This window comes from Thamnophis elegans, chromosome Z (assembly GCF_009769535.1).
Source record: "Thamnophis elegans isolate rThaEle1 chromosome Z, rThaEle1.pri, whole genome shotgun sequence".
NCBI classification, from domain to species: Eukaryota; Metazoa; Chordata; class Lepidosauria; order Squamata; family Colubridae; genus Thamnophis; species Thamnophis elegans.
In genome coordinates this window covers 1267477-1282128 of record NC_045558.1, presented here as the reverse complement: position 1 = coordinate 1282128, position 14652 = coordinate 1267477, and the positions used below count along the sequence as shown (strand labels likewise).

The 14652-nt window shown below is 49.5% G+C and overlaps 1 protein-coding gene across 1 annotated transcript in view; it reads right to left on the bottom strand.

Moving 5' to 3' along the window:
- Positions 1-14652, bottom strand: part of LOC116520557 (SCO-spondin-like) — a 122258-nt gene that overhangs the window by 13848 nt on the left and 93758 nt on the right. Inside the window, exons 83-93 of the mRNA XM_032234806.1 lie at positions 14233-14400; positions 13878-14009; positions 12947-13190; positions 10578-10730; positions 10159-10205; positions 7033-7188; positions 6226-6356; positions 4559-4683; positions 2621-2667; positions 2115-2375; positions 1872-2033 (exon numbers count right to left, since the gene is read on the bottom strand). Of these exons, the coding sequence (XP_032090697.1) occupies positions 1872-2033; positions 2115-2375; positions 2621-2667; positions 4559-4683; positions 6226-6356; positions 7033-7188; positions 10159-10205; positions 10578-10730; positions 12947-13190; positions 13878-14009; positions 14233-14400 (1626 nt within the window). The remainder of the gene's footprint in view (positions 1-1871; positions 2034-2114; positions 2376-2620; positions 2668-4558; positions 4684-6225; positions 6357-7032; positions 7189-10158; positions 10206-10577; positions 10731-12946; positions 13191-13877; positions 14010-14232; positions 14401-14652) is intronic.

Genomic DNA, 14652 nt, shown 5'->3' with positions numbered 1-14652 from the left:
CATATTTCATCCTCCTTTCCTGCATTTAATCCTCTCCAACTGACTCCAGTGCTGAGAAAGAACAACAAAGCCATACGGGCCTTCCTTCCTTCCTTCCTTCCTTCCTTCCTTACTTCTCTGTTGTTCCTTTTCTCACTTTCTTCATTCTGCTTTCTTTTCTTCCTCTCTGTTCTTCCATCCTTTCCTTCCTCCCATTTTTCCTCCCTCCCACCCTTCCTTCCTTCCTTCCTTCCTTCCTCCTCTGTTGTTCCTTTCCTCCCTTTCTTCATTCTTCTTTTTTTTCTTCCTCTCTGTTCTTCCATCCTTTCCTTCCTCCCATTTTTCCTCCCTCCCTCCCACCCTTCCTTCCTTCCTTCTCTGTTGTTCCTTTTCTTTCCTTCCTTTCTTCATTCTTTCTTTTCTTCCTCTCTGTTCTTCCATCCTTTCCTTCCTCCCGGTTTTCCTCCCTCCCTCCCACCCTTCCTTCCTTCCTTCCTTCCTTCCTTCCTTCCTTCCTTCCTTCCTTCCTTCCTTCCTTCTCTGTTGTTCCTTTTCTTTCCTCCCTTTCTTCATTCTGCTTTCTTTTCTTCCTCTCTGTTCTTCCATCCTTTCTTTCCTCCCATTTTCCTCCCTCCCTCCCTCCCTTTGATAGAGGCTGGCAAACTTGTCAAGAGTCAACCAGCCACTGTTTATTAGTTGGGGGGGGGGGTCTCTCTGGGATAAACTCCGCATTCTGGGGGTGTGTTAGTTATATTTTAAATTTTTATTTTATTTATTGATTAGCAATTGGGCTATATCAAATGCAGAGTTCCAGAAACAAATTATTACTAAAAATTTGATAAAAGCAATTTAAAATGAAATTGGATATAAAGTACGATTTAGAATGAAATCGAAAATACAACATTTTAAGATACAGATAAAACATGATAAAGTTATTTTTCAATGTCACCCCTACAATCTACCCCAATCAGTCCCATGTATGCCAATCTCAACTGGACCAATTTGCTCAAGTCCTTTTGCTGTGTGAAATGTTATTTTCAGATTCTGGCCGCATATAAAGTAAATTGTTTTGATACGGGGTTCCCAATGGGTCATTCATTTGATATATAGACCAAGAAACCTGTCTCTCACCCTCTTATGCAGGCGACAATCAAATAGGATGTGAGCCAGGTTGGTGTATTAGCAGTTGGAAGGGAGACCACCAGGAAGAGCTACTGTTCTTTACTACTTTCTCTCCCTCCCACCTCTCTTTCTGTCTCTCTGTCTCTCTCTGTCTCTCTATCTCTTTTTCTCTGTCTCTTTATGTCTCTGTCTCTCTGTCTTTCTTTACTTTCTCTCTCTCTTTCTGTCTCTCTCCATCTGTCTGCTGTCTGTCTGTCTGTCTGTCTCTCTCTCTCTGTCTCTCTCTTTGCTCTCTGTCTCTCTATCTATCTTTGTCTCTCTATCTCTTTTTCTCCGTCTCTCTGTATCTCTGTCTCTCTTTCTTCACTTTCTGTCTCTCTTTCTGTCTCTCTCCATCTGTCTGTCTGTCTGTCTCTCTCTTTACTCTCTGACTCTCTGTGTCTCTCTATCTCTTTTTCTCTGTCTCTCTATGTCTGTCTCTCTCTCTTTCTTTACTTTCTCTCTCTCTTTCTGTCTCTCTCCATCTTTCTGTCTCTCTGTCTCTCTCTGTCTCTCTCTTTACTCTCTGTCTCTCTCTGTCTCTCTATCTCTTTTTCTCTTTCTCTCTATGTCTCTGTCTCTCTGTCTTTCTTTACTTTCTCTCTCTCTTTCTGTCTCTCTCCATCTTTCTGTCTCTCTGTCTCTGTCTCTGTCTTTGTCCCCCCCCCTCTCTCTCTGGCAGCTCTCAACTGGGTAAGTAAATCAGGCACGGGAGACCCCCGCCTCATTACCTGGACAAGGGGCCATGTTGCAAGTCTCCGACTGGAATCGCAGTCCCTTGCAGTCCTGTTCCGCATTAGAGTTCAGGGCGACCCGCTGGCGCAGACGGAACCCCCCGCTGCAGGGGGCCCGGCAGGGGCTCCACACCCCCCACTCGCTCCACTGGCAGAAATCTGGAAGAGACCCATAAGGCAGAGCCGTAAGTGCCCGGGGGGCAATCCCATCCTCCCCACGGAGCCCGAATCCTGGCTTACCTTGGCAGGCACTGGTCTCATCGACGCAAAGTTGTTGCTCCTCCAGCTCCGCGATGCAAAGGCCGCCTGGGCCCCTCCAAATTTGGCCGGTCTGCGGGTCGAGGCAGAACCGGTAGCGGTACTGAACGGAGACCTGGGCTGGCAGGGAAGGCCAGGAGGTCTGGGCCAACAGAGCAGGGAAGACCCGGGGCCCGAGGGCCACCAGCAGCAAGCAGTCAGAACAGGCTGTCCATGGTGACCAGCCACTCAACGGTAGCAGCCCTGAGTAGGAAAAGAGGAGGGAGGGGTGTTTGGGCTCTGGAGAAAGGGTCCCCCAGCTCCCCCCCCTCTGCTTCCCATCCCGGAATAACTAAGGCTGAGGACCAGCAACTGGATGGCACACATCTGTGGCAGCCTTGCCCAGTTCCTGCCAGTGTGAGCAAGATTGCTCTGCAAGGTTTCGATCAACAGCCATGGAAGTTTTCTCCCTGGCCAGGAGCAGTCTATCTGAAGCATCAGGCACTTACCTTGGCAACCCTGGCTGCTGCATTGGAGTTCTCCTGCCTGGCACACGCTGCAGAGAGACAAACGGAGCAGGTGAAGTGAACCCTTTGGGAAAGGGTCCCGAGGCTGGTGGTAGGAAGGGGAGGGAGGATTTGGGGATGGTGGGGGGGTTCTCTCCCTGGCAACAGCATAATGGAACCACAGAGTTGGAAGGCTCCATAGAGGTCCTCTAGTCCAACCCCCTGCTCAGGCAGGAAAGCCTATATACCATTTGAGACAAAAATCATTGGATAAACTCACCTCATGCAGAGCGCTAGGCGTTGTACAGCACCTGGAGGTGGCATGGCTAATTCCCATTTAAGCCTGCTTGAATTGTGGATTGGGCTAGAAGACCTCCAAGATCCCTTCCAATGTCAGAGTTCCAAATAGCACCCAAAATTAAATCAGAGTCCGAGGCTCAAAGTTGCTCAGAGTTCCAATTTATGAAGAGAGCTGTGTTGGCACGTCTGAGAAAAACCCAAATCTGAAACGTTCCCGGTTTTCCCCACCCAGTTAAAGATCTTGCCCCCACCCACCCACCCACCCACAAGCCCATCACATGGTCCAATCTCCCACTGGCAAGCTGGCAGCATCCACCCATCCAATTCCAGTCAGGGCACAGAGGTGCGGAGACACAGGGTGACCTTGGCTTTCTAGAAAGAATGTTGTTATGGCTACGTAGCATCTCACTCCGTGCAATCCCCCCCTCCCATTTCCCCACAATACAAAAACAAAATATTAGAATAACAGAAAGTGTGGCAGGTCAAGGATTCAAAAGAAAAGAGGGCTGCAGACCTGACATCCAATTCTGTGATTCTGTAAGGTTCTCCTTCTTGAGCAGGGGGGGGTTGGGCTAGAAGACCTCCAACTCTGTTATTCTGTTAAACTGCAGGACGGTAGCTTAAGTGGCTGAATTGGGCCTAGCAGGACCCATTGAATTGTTTCCTCCTATCCCCCCCCCAACTTAGTCAGCCACATGTTCCTATAACACTTCCTATAGTGAGTCAACCCCCCACCCACTCCGGGGTCAGCTCAACTGGCTTTCGAAGATAGACTGCCTCTAGATATGGAACTTGGCTATTTTGTTCAGGGCAGGGTAGATCTGCCAAACTTTTTCCCCATGTCCTCTGATCAGTGGTGAAATTCAATTTATTTTTTTTTACTACCAGTTCTGTAAGCATGGCTTGGTGGGCGTGGCAAGGGTACTGCAAAATCTCCATTCCCTCCCCACTCTGGGACCAGCCAGTTTGAGATGGAAGTGAACTCCATCAAGTTCACCCCGGACAGGAAGGGAAGGTTTGGGGGGTCCAGAAGGCAACCTTGTCAATTTTTTTGGAGGGGGAGAGAATTGGCAGGGAGGGGTCTCTGGGGAGATGAAGCCCCCACCCACCCAGCCTCAGAGGTAGGAAAATTCTTGGGAAGTTTTCAAAGTTTAGAATAAATCAATCTTGGCCCCTTTAAGTGGTACGGACTTCAACTCCCAGAATTCCCCAGCCATCTTAGTTAATCTGACTGGGGAATTCTGGGAGTTGAAGTCCACCCCTTCTTAAAGAGGCCAAGGTTAACAAGCACTTTTTGGGACCGCCGGGCAGAATCACATCTTTGACCCAATGCCGCTCTGTTTCTATTATTTGATGAAATAACTGTAGAAAGGATAGAAGTCAGCAATTGTTCCCGGAGCCTTAGGGACTAGAAACTTGCTTTTGTTATTTTACAAGGAAAATCTCAGATTCCTGGTGGCTGCTTCCTGGGAAGCAGAGGGTAATGGGAAAAGGATAAGGTTAGCCACTATTGGCACCCGGGGATCCTCCCTTCTCTGTGATTTTGAGATTTGTTATCTTCATAATTCCCTCTTTGAGGACCATTTCCCAAAGCAAAACCACTGCTTCCTCCGTGCCCCCCACAACAGAAAAGAGACTCACCATTTCTTGCAGCCAATCAGAACGGAGTCTCCGGCTGCCATAAACACGGGCCCTCCTGCCTGGTGGGGGTGGAGACACGCGCACTGCGCTGGGGGCACACATGAACCCCTCTGCTCCAACAGGCCCTTCAGGGGGACACATATAGAGAGGGGTTTTCCACAGACGCCTCCTTCCAGAAGCCCCGACAATCCCTCCCTCCCTTCCTTCCTTCCTTCCTTCCTTCCTTCCTTCCCTCTCTCTTCTTCCATCCTTTCCTTTCCTCTGCTTTCCTTCTTTCCTTCCCTCCTTTTCCTTCATTGTTTCCTTTCTTCCTCTCTGTCCTTCCTTCTGTTTTCCTTCCTCTCTCTCCTTCCTTCCTTCCTTCATCTCTTCTTCCATCCTTTCCTTTCCTCTCTACATTCCTTCCCCCATTTCTTTCCTTCCTTCCTTCCTCTCTGTTCTTCCCTCCCCGTCTCTTCTTCCATCTTTTTATTTCTTTTCCTCTCCTTTCCTTCCTACCTACCTTCCTTCCCTCTGTCCTTTCTTGTTTTTGTTCCTCTCCTTCCTTCTGTTTTTCCTTCCTCTCTCCCTTCCTTCCTTCCTTTTTTCCTCTCTGTTCTTTCCTTCCTTCATTCGTCTCTTCTTCCATCCTTTCCTTTTCTCCCTACCTTCCTTCCCCCTTTTCATTCCTTCTTTCCTTCTTTCCCCTCTGTTCTTCCCTCCCTCCCTGTCTCTCCTTCCAACTTTTTATTTCCTTTCCTCTCCTTTCCTTCCTTCCTATCTTCCTTCCTTCCCTCCTTTTCCTTCCTCCCTCTCTGTCCTTTCTTTTGTTTTTCCTTCCTCACTTTCCTTCCTTCTGTTTTTCCTTCCCCCCTGTCCTCCCTTCCTCTCTGTTCCTCCCTCCCTCCCTTCGCAAATTGTTGGGGGCAACATGCTGACTCTGTAAACTGCTTAGAGAGGGCTGTAAAGTACAAGGGGTATATAAATTTAAATACTACTACTAAGTACCACTATTCCTCCCTCCCTCTTTTTCTTTCTTTCTTTCTTTCTTTCTTTCTTTCTTTCTTTCTTTCTTTCTTCCTTCCTTCCTTCCTTCCTCCTTCCCTCTCTCTTTTCCTCCCTCCCTCTCTTTTCTCCTTTCCTTCCCTTTGGCTGCTACTTTGCGATGGTCAGCTTGGTGCAAACCCCCCAGAATGACCGCAGGTACTCCTCAGCTTACAACCGTTCATTTAGTGGCCATTCGAAGTGACAATGGCACTGAAATGGCACTAACTGAGGACCATTTTTCACACTTACGACCATCGTAGCATCCTCATTGGTCACGTGATCAAAATTCAGAGCCTTGGCAACTGACTCGTATTAAGAACCGTTGCAGGGGTCCTGGAGTCACGTGATCCTTTCCCCTTTGGTGACTGCTTAATAACTGCCATGATTCACTTAACGACTGGGCCAAGAAAGACTTGAAAAAAGGGGCAAAACTTACTTAACAAAGGCCTCACTTAGCGATGGAAATTTCTGGCTCAATTGCGGTCGTGGTCAGTGTGGGCCTGAGCAGAGAGGGGGATGGCCCCACTTCCACCCTGCTACCCTATGTGGGCAGAAGCCCTCTGTTGGCCGTCTCCAACCAGCCCCCCCTTCCTAGCTGGTTGTGGCCGGTAGTTCCACAGGTCAACCTCTCCATCGCTCACCTGCGGGCAGTAACAACCAGGTAAGCAGCGTGGAATGTCCTTGCACAACTCAGGGCTCTTCAAGGTGGAGCAGTGGCTGTCGCAGGGAGAGCCACACGCCCGGAATTCAAAGGGGGGGTCACAGCTGGACTCTGGAAAAAGGGCACAGGAAGAAGTCAGCTCAATAACCGGGAGGGGGGGCGCCTGATGAGGAGATGGGTTCTAGTGGGTAAAGCACCAGGCCAGAAACCAGGCGTTCTAGTTGCGCCTTAGATCCAAAAGCCAGTTCGGTGACTTTGGACCAATCACTGGGAGACCGGGAGTTCTAGTTCCTCCTTAGGTACAAAAGCCAGTCGGGTGCCTTTGGGGCAATCACCAGGAGACTGGGAGTTCTAGCCTCACCTTCAGCAGGAAAACCACTGGGTAACTTTGGGCCAATCACCAGGAGACAGTGAATTCTAATCCTGCCTTAGGCACTAAAGCCGGCTGCGTGACTTTGGGGCAGCCCCCGGGTGATGGTGAGTTCTAGTTCCTCCTTAGGCGTGAAAAGCATCTGGGTGACTTTGAGCCGCTCTCTCCCTCTCAGTCCAACCCACCTCACAGGGTTGTCGTTGGGAGGGGGGGAAAGAGCAGGAAAGAGCATTAGGTTTGCTACCTTGAATCTTTCATAAACCCTAATCAAGGCGGGATCAACATGAAATAAATATTTCATAAATAAGCGTGCATTTTACAATTACGAGAAGTTATGATAAGACAAGAAAATTGCAGTTTGGAAACAAAACTTCCCACCGACTGCGGACGGAGGAGGTTGTGATGGCACAGCCTCACCTGAACACTGGGAATAATTGCACATCCGGAATTGCCCATCCAGTCCCAGGCACGGTTCCCGGTCAGTTTCCCAGCCTTGCTGGTTCCGGTAGCGCTGCTGCACCAGGAAGCTGCACGAGCAGTGAGTCCAGGGGGTCCAGGGACTCCAGGGACAATCTGGAGGAGAAGCAGGATGGGGAGGATTGGCACCCTGTGGGGTATTAGAAGCTGCTGCATCAGAGGACGGAGCAGCTGGGTGCTCAGAGAACGGCCTTGAGATCAGGAGGCACAAAGGAAGCATGCAGCTTTTAAAAAAGAGATCTGGACCGCCGTTTTGTCTGAAATGGTTTGGGGCTTCTTGCTTGAGCAGGGGGTCAACCTTTTTCTGCTTGGCAGCCCACCGGAGGGTGGTGTTCAAGTGTCAGCTGCGCACATGCTCACATGCGAAGCTCCATTTGTGCAAGTGGTGAGCACGCCCGCACACCGCTTGGACAAATGGAGCTTCACGCACGAGTAAGTGTTTCCGCCACTCGCATAACACCCTCACCACTTGTGCTGCTCGGTTCTGAATGGGCTGCAGCCTGGTCGTGGACCATGGTTTGGGGACCCTGGACTAGAGGATTTGCAAGGTCCCTTTCAACTCTGTTCTTCTGAAACATGGGTTTTAATTTGAGGAAGCGAATCTGAAAGGATCCCTCTGAGCGTTCTCAGTGTGCACCCCTTTCTTCTTAAATTCTGGAAGATCTCGCAGGGCGGAGATTCCTCCTGGTGGATTTCCCTCTCTGGCTTGTAGAGTGTAGAACATGGGCGTATCCAACCTTGGCAACGTTAAGACTTGTGGACTTTAATCCTCTGAATCCCTCAGCTAGTAATTCCCAGGATCTACAGCAATTCCCATCACCCATGGCCAGGAGGAATGGTGATAGGACAGCCTGCTGGATCAAGGGGTCCATGGCATCACAATTGGGCGGTGGTGTAGGGTGGAAGCTCCTGGGTAGATGGAGAGCTAGTGGGTCTTTGCAGATGGTGGGGTACCGTAGTGCGTGATTAGAGTTAGGACTCCATCATGCCAAAAAGGAGTCTTAGAGAACACTCCTTGTAGGTAATTGCACCCTGTCCCAAATCCCGAGGAATACGTCTTCCTTACCTCTGCAGGCCCGCAAGTAACAAGCCTCTGTCTCCTGGGGATGGCTATGCTCGGTGCAAAGACTTCCCTCAGCGCCCGCCGAAGCAGTCGAGCACACACAGCTCCTGGTACGTGAGGTCAGTCCAGTGCCACAGGACTGCGAGCACGGGCTCCACGCCGACCAGGGACACAGCTCATCTTCTGCGTGAAAATAGGGAGGAGTACCAAAAGAGTAGAACGGGACAACTCACCGCAGGAAAACTCGCCACAGCCAACATGCCACAGCTAATTTTCTTGGAGAGAAGTTGCTGTGGGACAACTTGCCACAGCCAAACGACCACGGTCAACACACCATGACTTAATTTACCTCGAGACAACTCGCTGTGGGACAATATTCGCCACAGCCAACTCACTATGGCTAATTTACCTTGAGATAAGTCACTGCAGGACAATTCACACAGCTGACTCACTGTGGCCAACATGCCATGGCTAATTTATCTTGAGAAAACTTGCTGTGGGACAATTCACTACAGCCGACACCTCGTGGCCAACACACCATGGCTAATTTACCTCAAGACGCCTTGCTGCAGACAACTCACCACTGGGCAATTCAACCAATATGAAAGTTAACTTAATTTCGACAGAACCATGGCCAACCACAATCAAACAAAGAAAGTCCATCCAGAAATACAAGAGTCACAATAATTTGAACCAAAATGTGGTCACCAATAGTAAAAGTAACTGAATGAAACGATGCGTACAGCGTTGAATTGTCTTGTGGCAAGTTGGTTGCGGTGAGTTGGCCCAGACTAACAAAGGAGATGCTGGCTGTTGCGCAATGTTGGTCATCAACTCGCCTGCATATTGCAGGATTTACATCACCCTGAGATGTATCTTCTGACACAGACACTGAAAGTGAGTTGTTTTAAAGTGGTGTACTTATGACTTGGCACGATGCTATCATAAATAATCATGAGAATTTGCAACTGCCCGCCAGGTCACCTTGAAGGGCCCAGTGGAGCATTTACCTGGGCAGGGTTGGGTGGAGCAGTTCTGGCTCTGGGTGTTGGGGCCCACACAGGGCAAGCCTTGGTTGCGTGGTGGTGGGTTGATGCAGGCGCGAGTTCGGATCTGGACACTTCCACCGCAGGTCATTGGACAGTCGGACCAGGGGGACCACGGGGTCCATCCACCATGCACTGCCAGGAAGGAACGAAGGAAGGAACGAAGGAAGGAAGGAAGGGGGGAGGGAGGGAGGGAGGGAGGGAAGGTATATGAATAGGAAGGAAGGAAGGAAGGAAGGAAGGAAGGAAGGAAGGAAGGAAGGAAGGAAGGAAGGAAGGAAGGAAGGAAGGAAAGATCAGTTGCTGGATGTTACAGCTACACCTGAGAATGAACTAAGCTACAATTTTCCAGAAGGTACAGGCAGTTCTCGACTTACGACCACAATGGAGCCCAACATTTCTGTTGCTAAGTGAGATAGTTGTTAAGTGAGTTTTGCCCCATTTTATGACTTTTCTCACCACACTTGTTAAGTGAATCCCTTCCATTGTTATGTCCGTGACTTGGTTCTAAAGTGCATCTGGTTTCCCCATTGATAGCTGGTCAGAAGCTCATAAAAGGAAAACCCATGACCCCTAAGATAGGGCAACACGTCATAAATACGAGTCAATTGCCAAGCGGCCGAAGTTTGGCTCCGTGACCAGGGAGATGCTGCCACAGTCGTTAGGGTGAACAATGGTCATTAGCCAATTTTTGGGGGGGTGCCGTTGTAGCTTCAAATTGCTTGTTGTAAGACGAGAACTATCTGTAGATCAACAGTGCTGGAAATCATTGCTTTAATTCGGCAAGATTCTGTCACATGGTGAGGAAGGAGAAAGGAAGCTGCTCAGAAATAAACGCTACGTCTCTTTCGTGGTTCTTGGGTCCCGACAAGTTGTTTGTAACATATTTGCTTTCTGACTGACAAAACCCGATTCCAAAGTTTGCTTGATGTTACCTACCTAGCAAAGTAAACTTACCTATGCAGGTAATGTCTAGGCAATAAATGCCTTCCGGGGTACAAATGCTGGAAGAGACAGAGAGAAAGACATCCGCGAATTTGTTGTGGAACATCTCCCTGTAGCTGCAGCCATGTCCGGAGACACCCCCCCCCCCCAAGCTGGGTATCCCTGCATGCAAAGTCCTCCCATCTAGGTCGGGGGTCCCAAACTCCCAGTCTGTGGACCCGCGTTGGTCTGCAGCATGCCAGAAACTGGCCCATGCAAACCTACGAAGCCCGGTCCGCGGGATGCAAGCAGCACATGAAACCACGCCCCCTCTGGTCCACATGAAAACAACATTAGTGGTTCCTGGTCCCCGAAAGGTTGCGGGTCTCCGATCTAGGAGACGTCTACCCAGCTTTCCGTGGAGGACAAGGGGTGGAGGGAGAGTCACTCACCACTGCTGGCACTCCCCGAGGAGCCAGGTGCTGCCCAGGCTGGTCTCCCGGCCCTCGTGCACGCACAGAGGGGGGCAAGAATCCAAGGCACAGGGGTGGGTCTGCACCTGCTCCATCAGGCAGTCGGGGGCCCAGGAACCGGAGGTAGGAGTCCTGTGCGGGACAGAAAGTTGCAAACCATCTTTTAAGCTCTCCCTGAAAATCCCACATCACAACTACTGGCCCAGCCCAGTTTTCCCATGGCTTCTACAGTCCCACCTACAACAGCACCCTCTATATCAGTGATGGCGAACCTCTTTCGCCTTGGGTGCCAAAAGCACACATGCATGCATGCTATTGCCTGCGCATGCCCACCCCCATAATTTAATCCCCACACGCCATGCTGACTGTGCATGCATGTGTGACCCCTCTGCTGCCCCGCACATGCATGAACGGCTTTTTTGGAGCCTGAGGAGGGAGAAAATGGCCTCCACCCCCAGAGGCCCTCCAGAGGCCAGAAACAGCCTGTTTTCTGACTGTTTTCTGGGCCCAATAGATCCGTTTTTCACCCTCCCCAGGCTCCAGGGGTTTTCTAGGAGCCTGGGGAGGGCGAAAAATGGTCTAACATGCAAACCAGAAGTTCAGGAATGGACTTCTTGATTGCTTGTTGGCCTAGTTTTCTCCTTCTGGATGTGTACCCTCAGAAATGGCTCTACTTGCCACCTGTTCACCATCACAGCCCTATATATTCTCCCCCCAACTGGGGTCTTTGGTTTCCATCCTTCTCTTTCTCCACAGAGAAGCACAAGCAGTAGGCTTCAGCTCCCCATTACAATTCTCGGATTTTGGCAATCCTCGACTTAGGACTGGTCCCTTAGGAACCACTTGAAGTTATGACAGATCTCCCCAAAATGTACTTAAAACCTGGTTCCAATAGGCGGCCCTCTTCCCCAGTGTCATGTGTCCGCATTTTGAGACCTCAGCAACCAACTCACATTTAAAGTTTGCGGCGTCCCAAAATCACAGGATCACAATTTACATCACTTTTGCCCAAAAACACCATTTATTTCCATTCTTTGGCAAAAGCGCCTCTTAGGGAACAATGGGTTCGCTTAAAGACATGGTGTTCACTTAATGACCACTGCAAATGAAGTTTCTAATATCTGTTCAGTCAAATTACAAATTACAATTTTCATGACTTGTCATCGTAATGCGCAAGGCTGTAAATTGGAAATAGTTCCAGTTACTGGAATTCTGGCAAACTCACTCCTCTTGTCTCAATAAATCCAGTTAAAAAGTATTGTTAAATAAATCTTGTTAAATAAATCTTGTTAAAAACTACCGATAGCCTTCTTTAACATTGTTAAATAAAGGTAAAGGTAAAGATTCCCTTGCACATACACTAGTCATTCCTGACTATTGGGGGCGGTGTTATTCTCCGTTTTAAAGTTGAAGAGCCAGCGCTGTCCGAAGACATTTGCGTGATCATGACTCATCATCAAAGGTACACCAAATGCTGTTACCTTCCCATCAAAGGTGGTCCCTATTTCCTACTTGCATTTTTTTACGTGCTTTCAAACTGCTAGGTTGACAGAAGCTGGGACAAGTAACCAGAGTTCACCCCATTACGTGGCACTAGAGATTCAAACCACTGAACTGCTGACCTTTCGATCAACAAGCTCAGCGTCTTAGCCACTGAGCCACCGCGTTCTTATTATTGTTAAATAGATCTTGCTAAATAAATCTTGTTAAAGAGTACCGATAATCTTCTTTAACAAGATTTATTATAGCAATAGCAATAGCAGTTAGACTTATATACCGCTTCATAGGGCTTTCAGCCCTCTCTAAGCGATTTACAGAGTCAGCAACTTGCCCGCAACAACAATCTGGGTCCTCATTTTACCCACCTCAGAAGGATGGAAGGCTGAGTCAACCCTGAGCCGGTGAGATTTGAACAGCCGAACTGCAGAACTGCCGTCAGCTGAAGTAGCCTGCAGTACTGCATTTAACCACTGTGCCACCTCGGCTCTATTAAGACGAAGGGTGAAGTTGCCAGGATTTCAGCAACTGAAACGCTTTCCAATTTACAAGTCATTTTTGACCATGTATTTGGGGTGGAGACTTCCTGGTTCTCTTCCTAACAGCTGTCTTAGCAGCTGACGAGGACTGAGAACTTTTCGGTTGGAGAAAGGAGGATTAGAAGAGATGGGTCACATCATGTCTCTTGAACTTCTTGCTGTGTTGGAATCAACTCGCACAGAGACGGCCCCTGTCTTATTGCCTTTTGGGGGGTGGCCCTCAATGAGGAAGGTATCTGCTCCCTGAGTCCCAAGTTCCGGTCCTTCTCCCAGAGGCAAACTTTGCTCACAGTGCCCTGGCATCAGCCTTACCTGAAGCGGGTGCGCAGGCCATTCCCACAGGTGACGCTACACTGGGACCAACTGGACCAGAGACTCCAGATGCACTCGGTGGGAGGACAGGTGTAGTTGGTGCAGAGAATCCTCCCTCCAGGGGCACACGTGCAATTATTGCAGCCAACGTCGTACTGGCTGCCTGGTGCCCAACTGTGTCCTTGGGCATCGGTGCACTCGCAGTGGGTGAGGGGGACGCAGGTGCCATCTTGCTCCAACGTACCTAACGGAGAGAGCCAGGTGAACAAGGAAAACAAATCTGGATCTAGACCTGAATTGGCCTCGATTGCGTTGTTACGTGGCTAGGTAATATCCTCAGTGCAAAGGAATGAGGGGGGTTCATTGTCCATTTATAGTTTATAAAAGGATTGGAGTTTCCTAGTTCTTAGATTAGAGCGTGGGTGTCAAATTCCCGGTTTTGTGACATCTTCCCCTTTCACTAAACAAGGCATGGGTTTGGTCAGTGTATGATGTATCCGGCCAGCGGGCCATGAGTTTGACACTCCTGAATTAGAGCATTGTTTTCCACTTGATAGTTTGTCTGATATTAATCCCTGCTTATCTGTGTGTTGGCTGGTTGTGCGGATGTATTCTGAATCTTCTGCTTCCTTCTTCAGTTTTCATTGAATCATTCCATTCAATGGTATGTAAATGTGATTTCTCTCTATGCATCTATTGATGGCTGATTTGATGGCTTCTAGGATAAGCAGGGATTCACACCAGACAAACAATCAACAAAAAAAGCCAGTACTCTAATCAAGGAACCACCAAGGAGAAAACCTTTCCCCTAACAACTGTAGCAGGCAAACAACCCTTAGTTAGACCTTGACTTATGACTACAATTGATCCCAAAAAAAATTCAGGGCCGTTGTAACTTTGAACGGTCACTAAATGAGCAAAGCTTCCTCACCATCAGGGCAGCGACATCCAGGCTCGCAGGCTTCTTTCTCCTGGCACACGATGCCTTCCTGGAGGTCCCAGCAATGCCGGGGACACTCGTTGGCACACCCCACCCAGTGCATCATGGGAGGGCATGTCTCCTCTGCAGAACAAGAGTGTCCGTTACAATTAGAAGTCTGGAAAAAGTGTCAGGAATGACCAAATTGGGACCCCCATCTGGAAGGAGTTCCATTTGACCGGGGTAGAAGACAAACTCCTGCCTGAACAGGAGGTTGGACTAGAAGACCTTGAGGGGTCCCTTCCAGTCCAACGATTCTATGCTCTACATCCAGCTGGTAGCACCGCAACTCCTTCCCACCACGTACCACAGGGATGAGGGTTGCAAACGCGCACGTGGTACTTCTCGCCAGGGCAGTGGCGCCCTCCATTTTTGGGGGGTGGGCTGGTGCAAGTCCTCGTGCGGGCGGAGCGCCCACCCCCACAGGTCCGGTCACACCACGACCAGGGACTCCACTTCGACCAGGCCCCATCCACTGCAGCAGAGATACAAGGCAGGGAAGACCCACCCCGAACGACATGTTAATTATGGGTCAGCTTCTGGGCTGTCTATGTGTCCCTCTCTTTCCAACTTCCAACCAGCTTTCATAGTGCCTAGGGATGGCTTTTCCCCCAACACACAATTCACCTGAAGAACTCCTTGCCACAGGAATGTGCGGATGCAGATAAAAGCATCCAAGGGGGGGGGGGATTGTGATTTTTCTGCAGTAGCTTTGCCAGTGAATTCC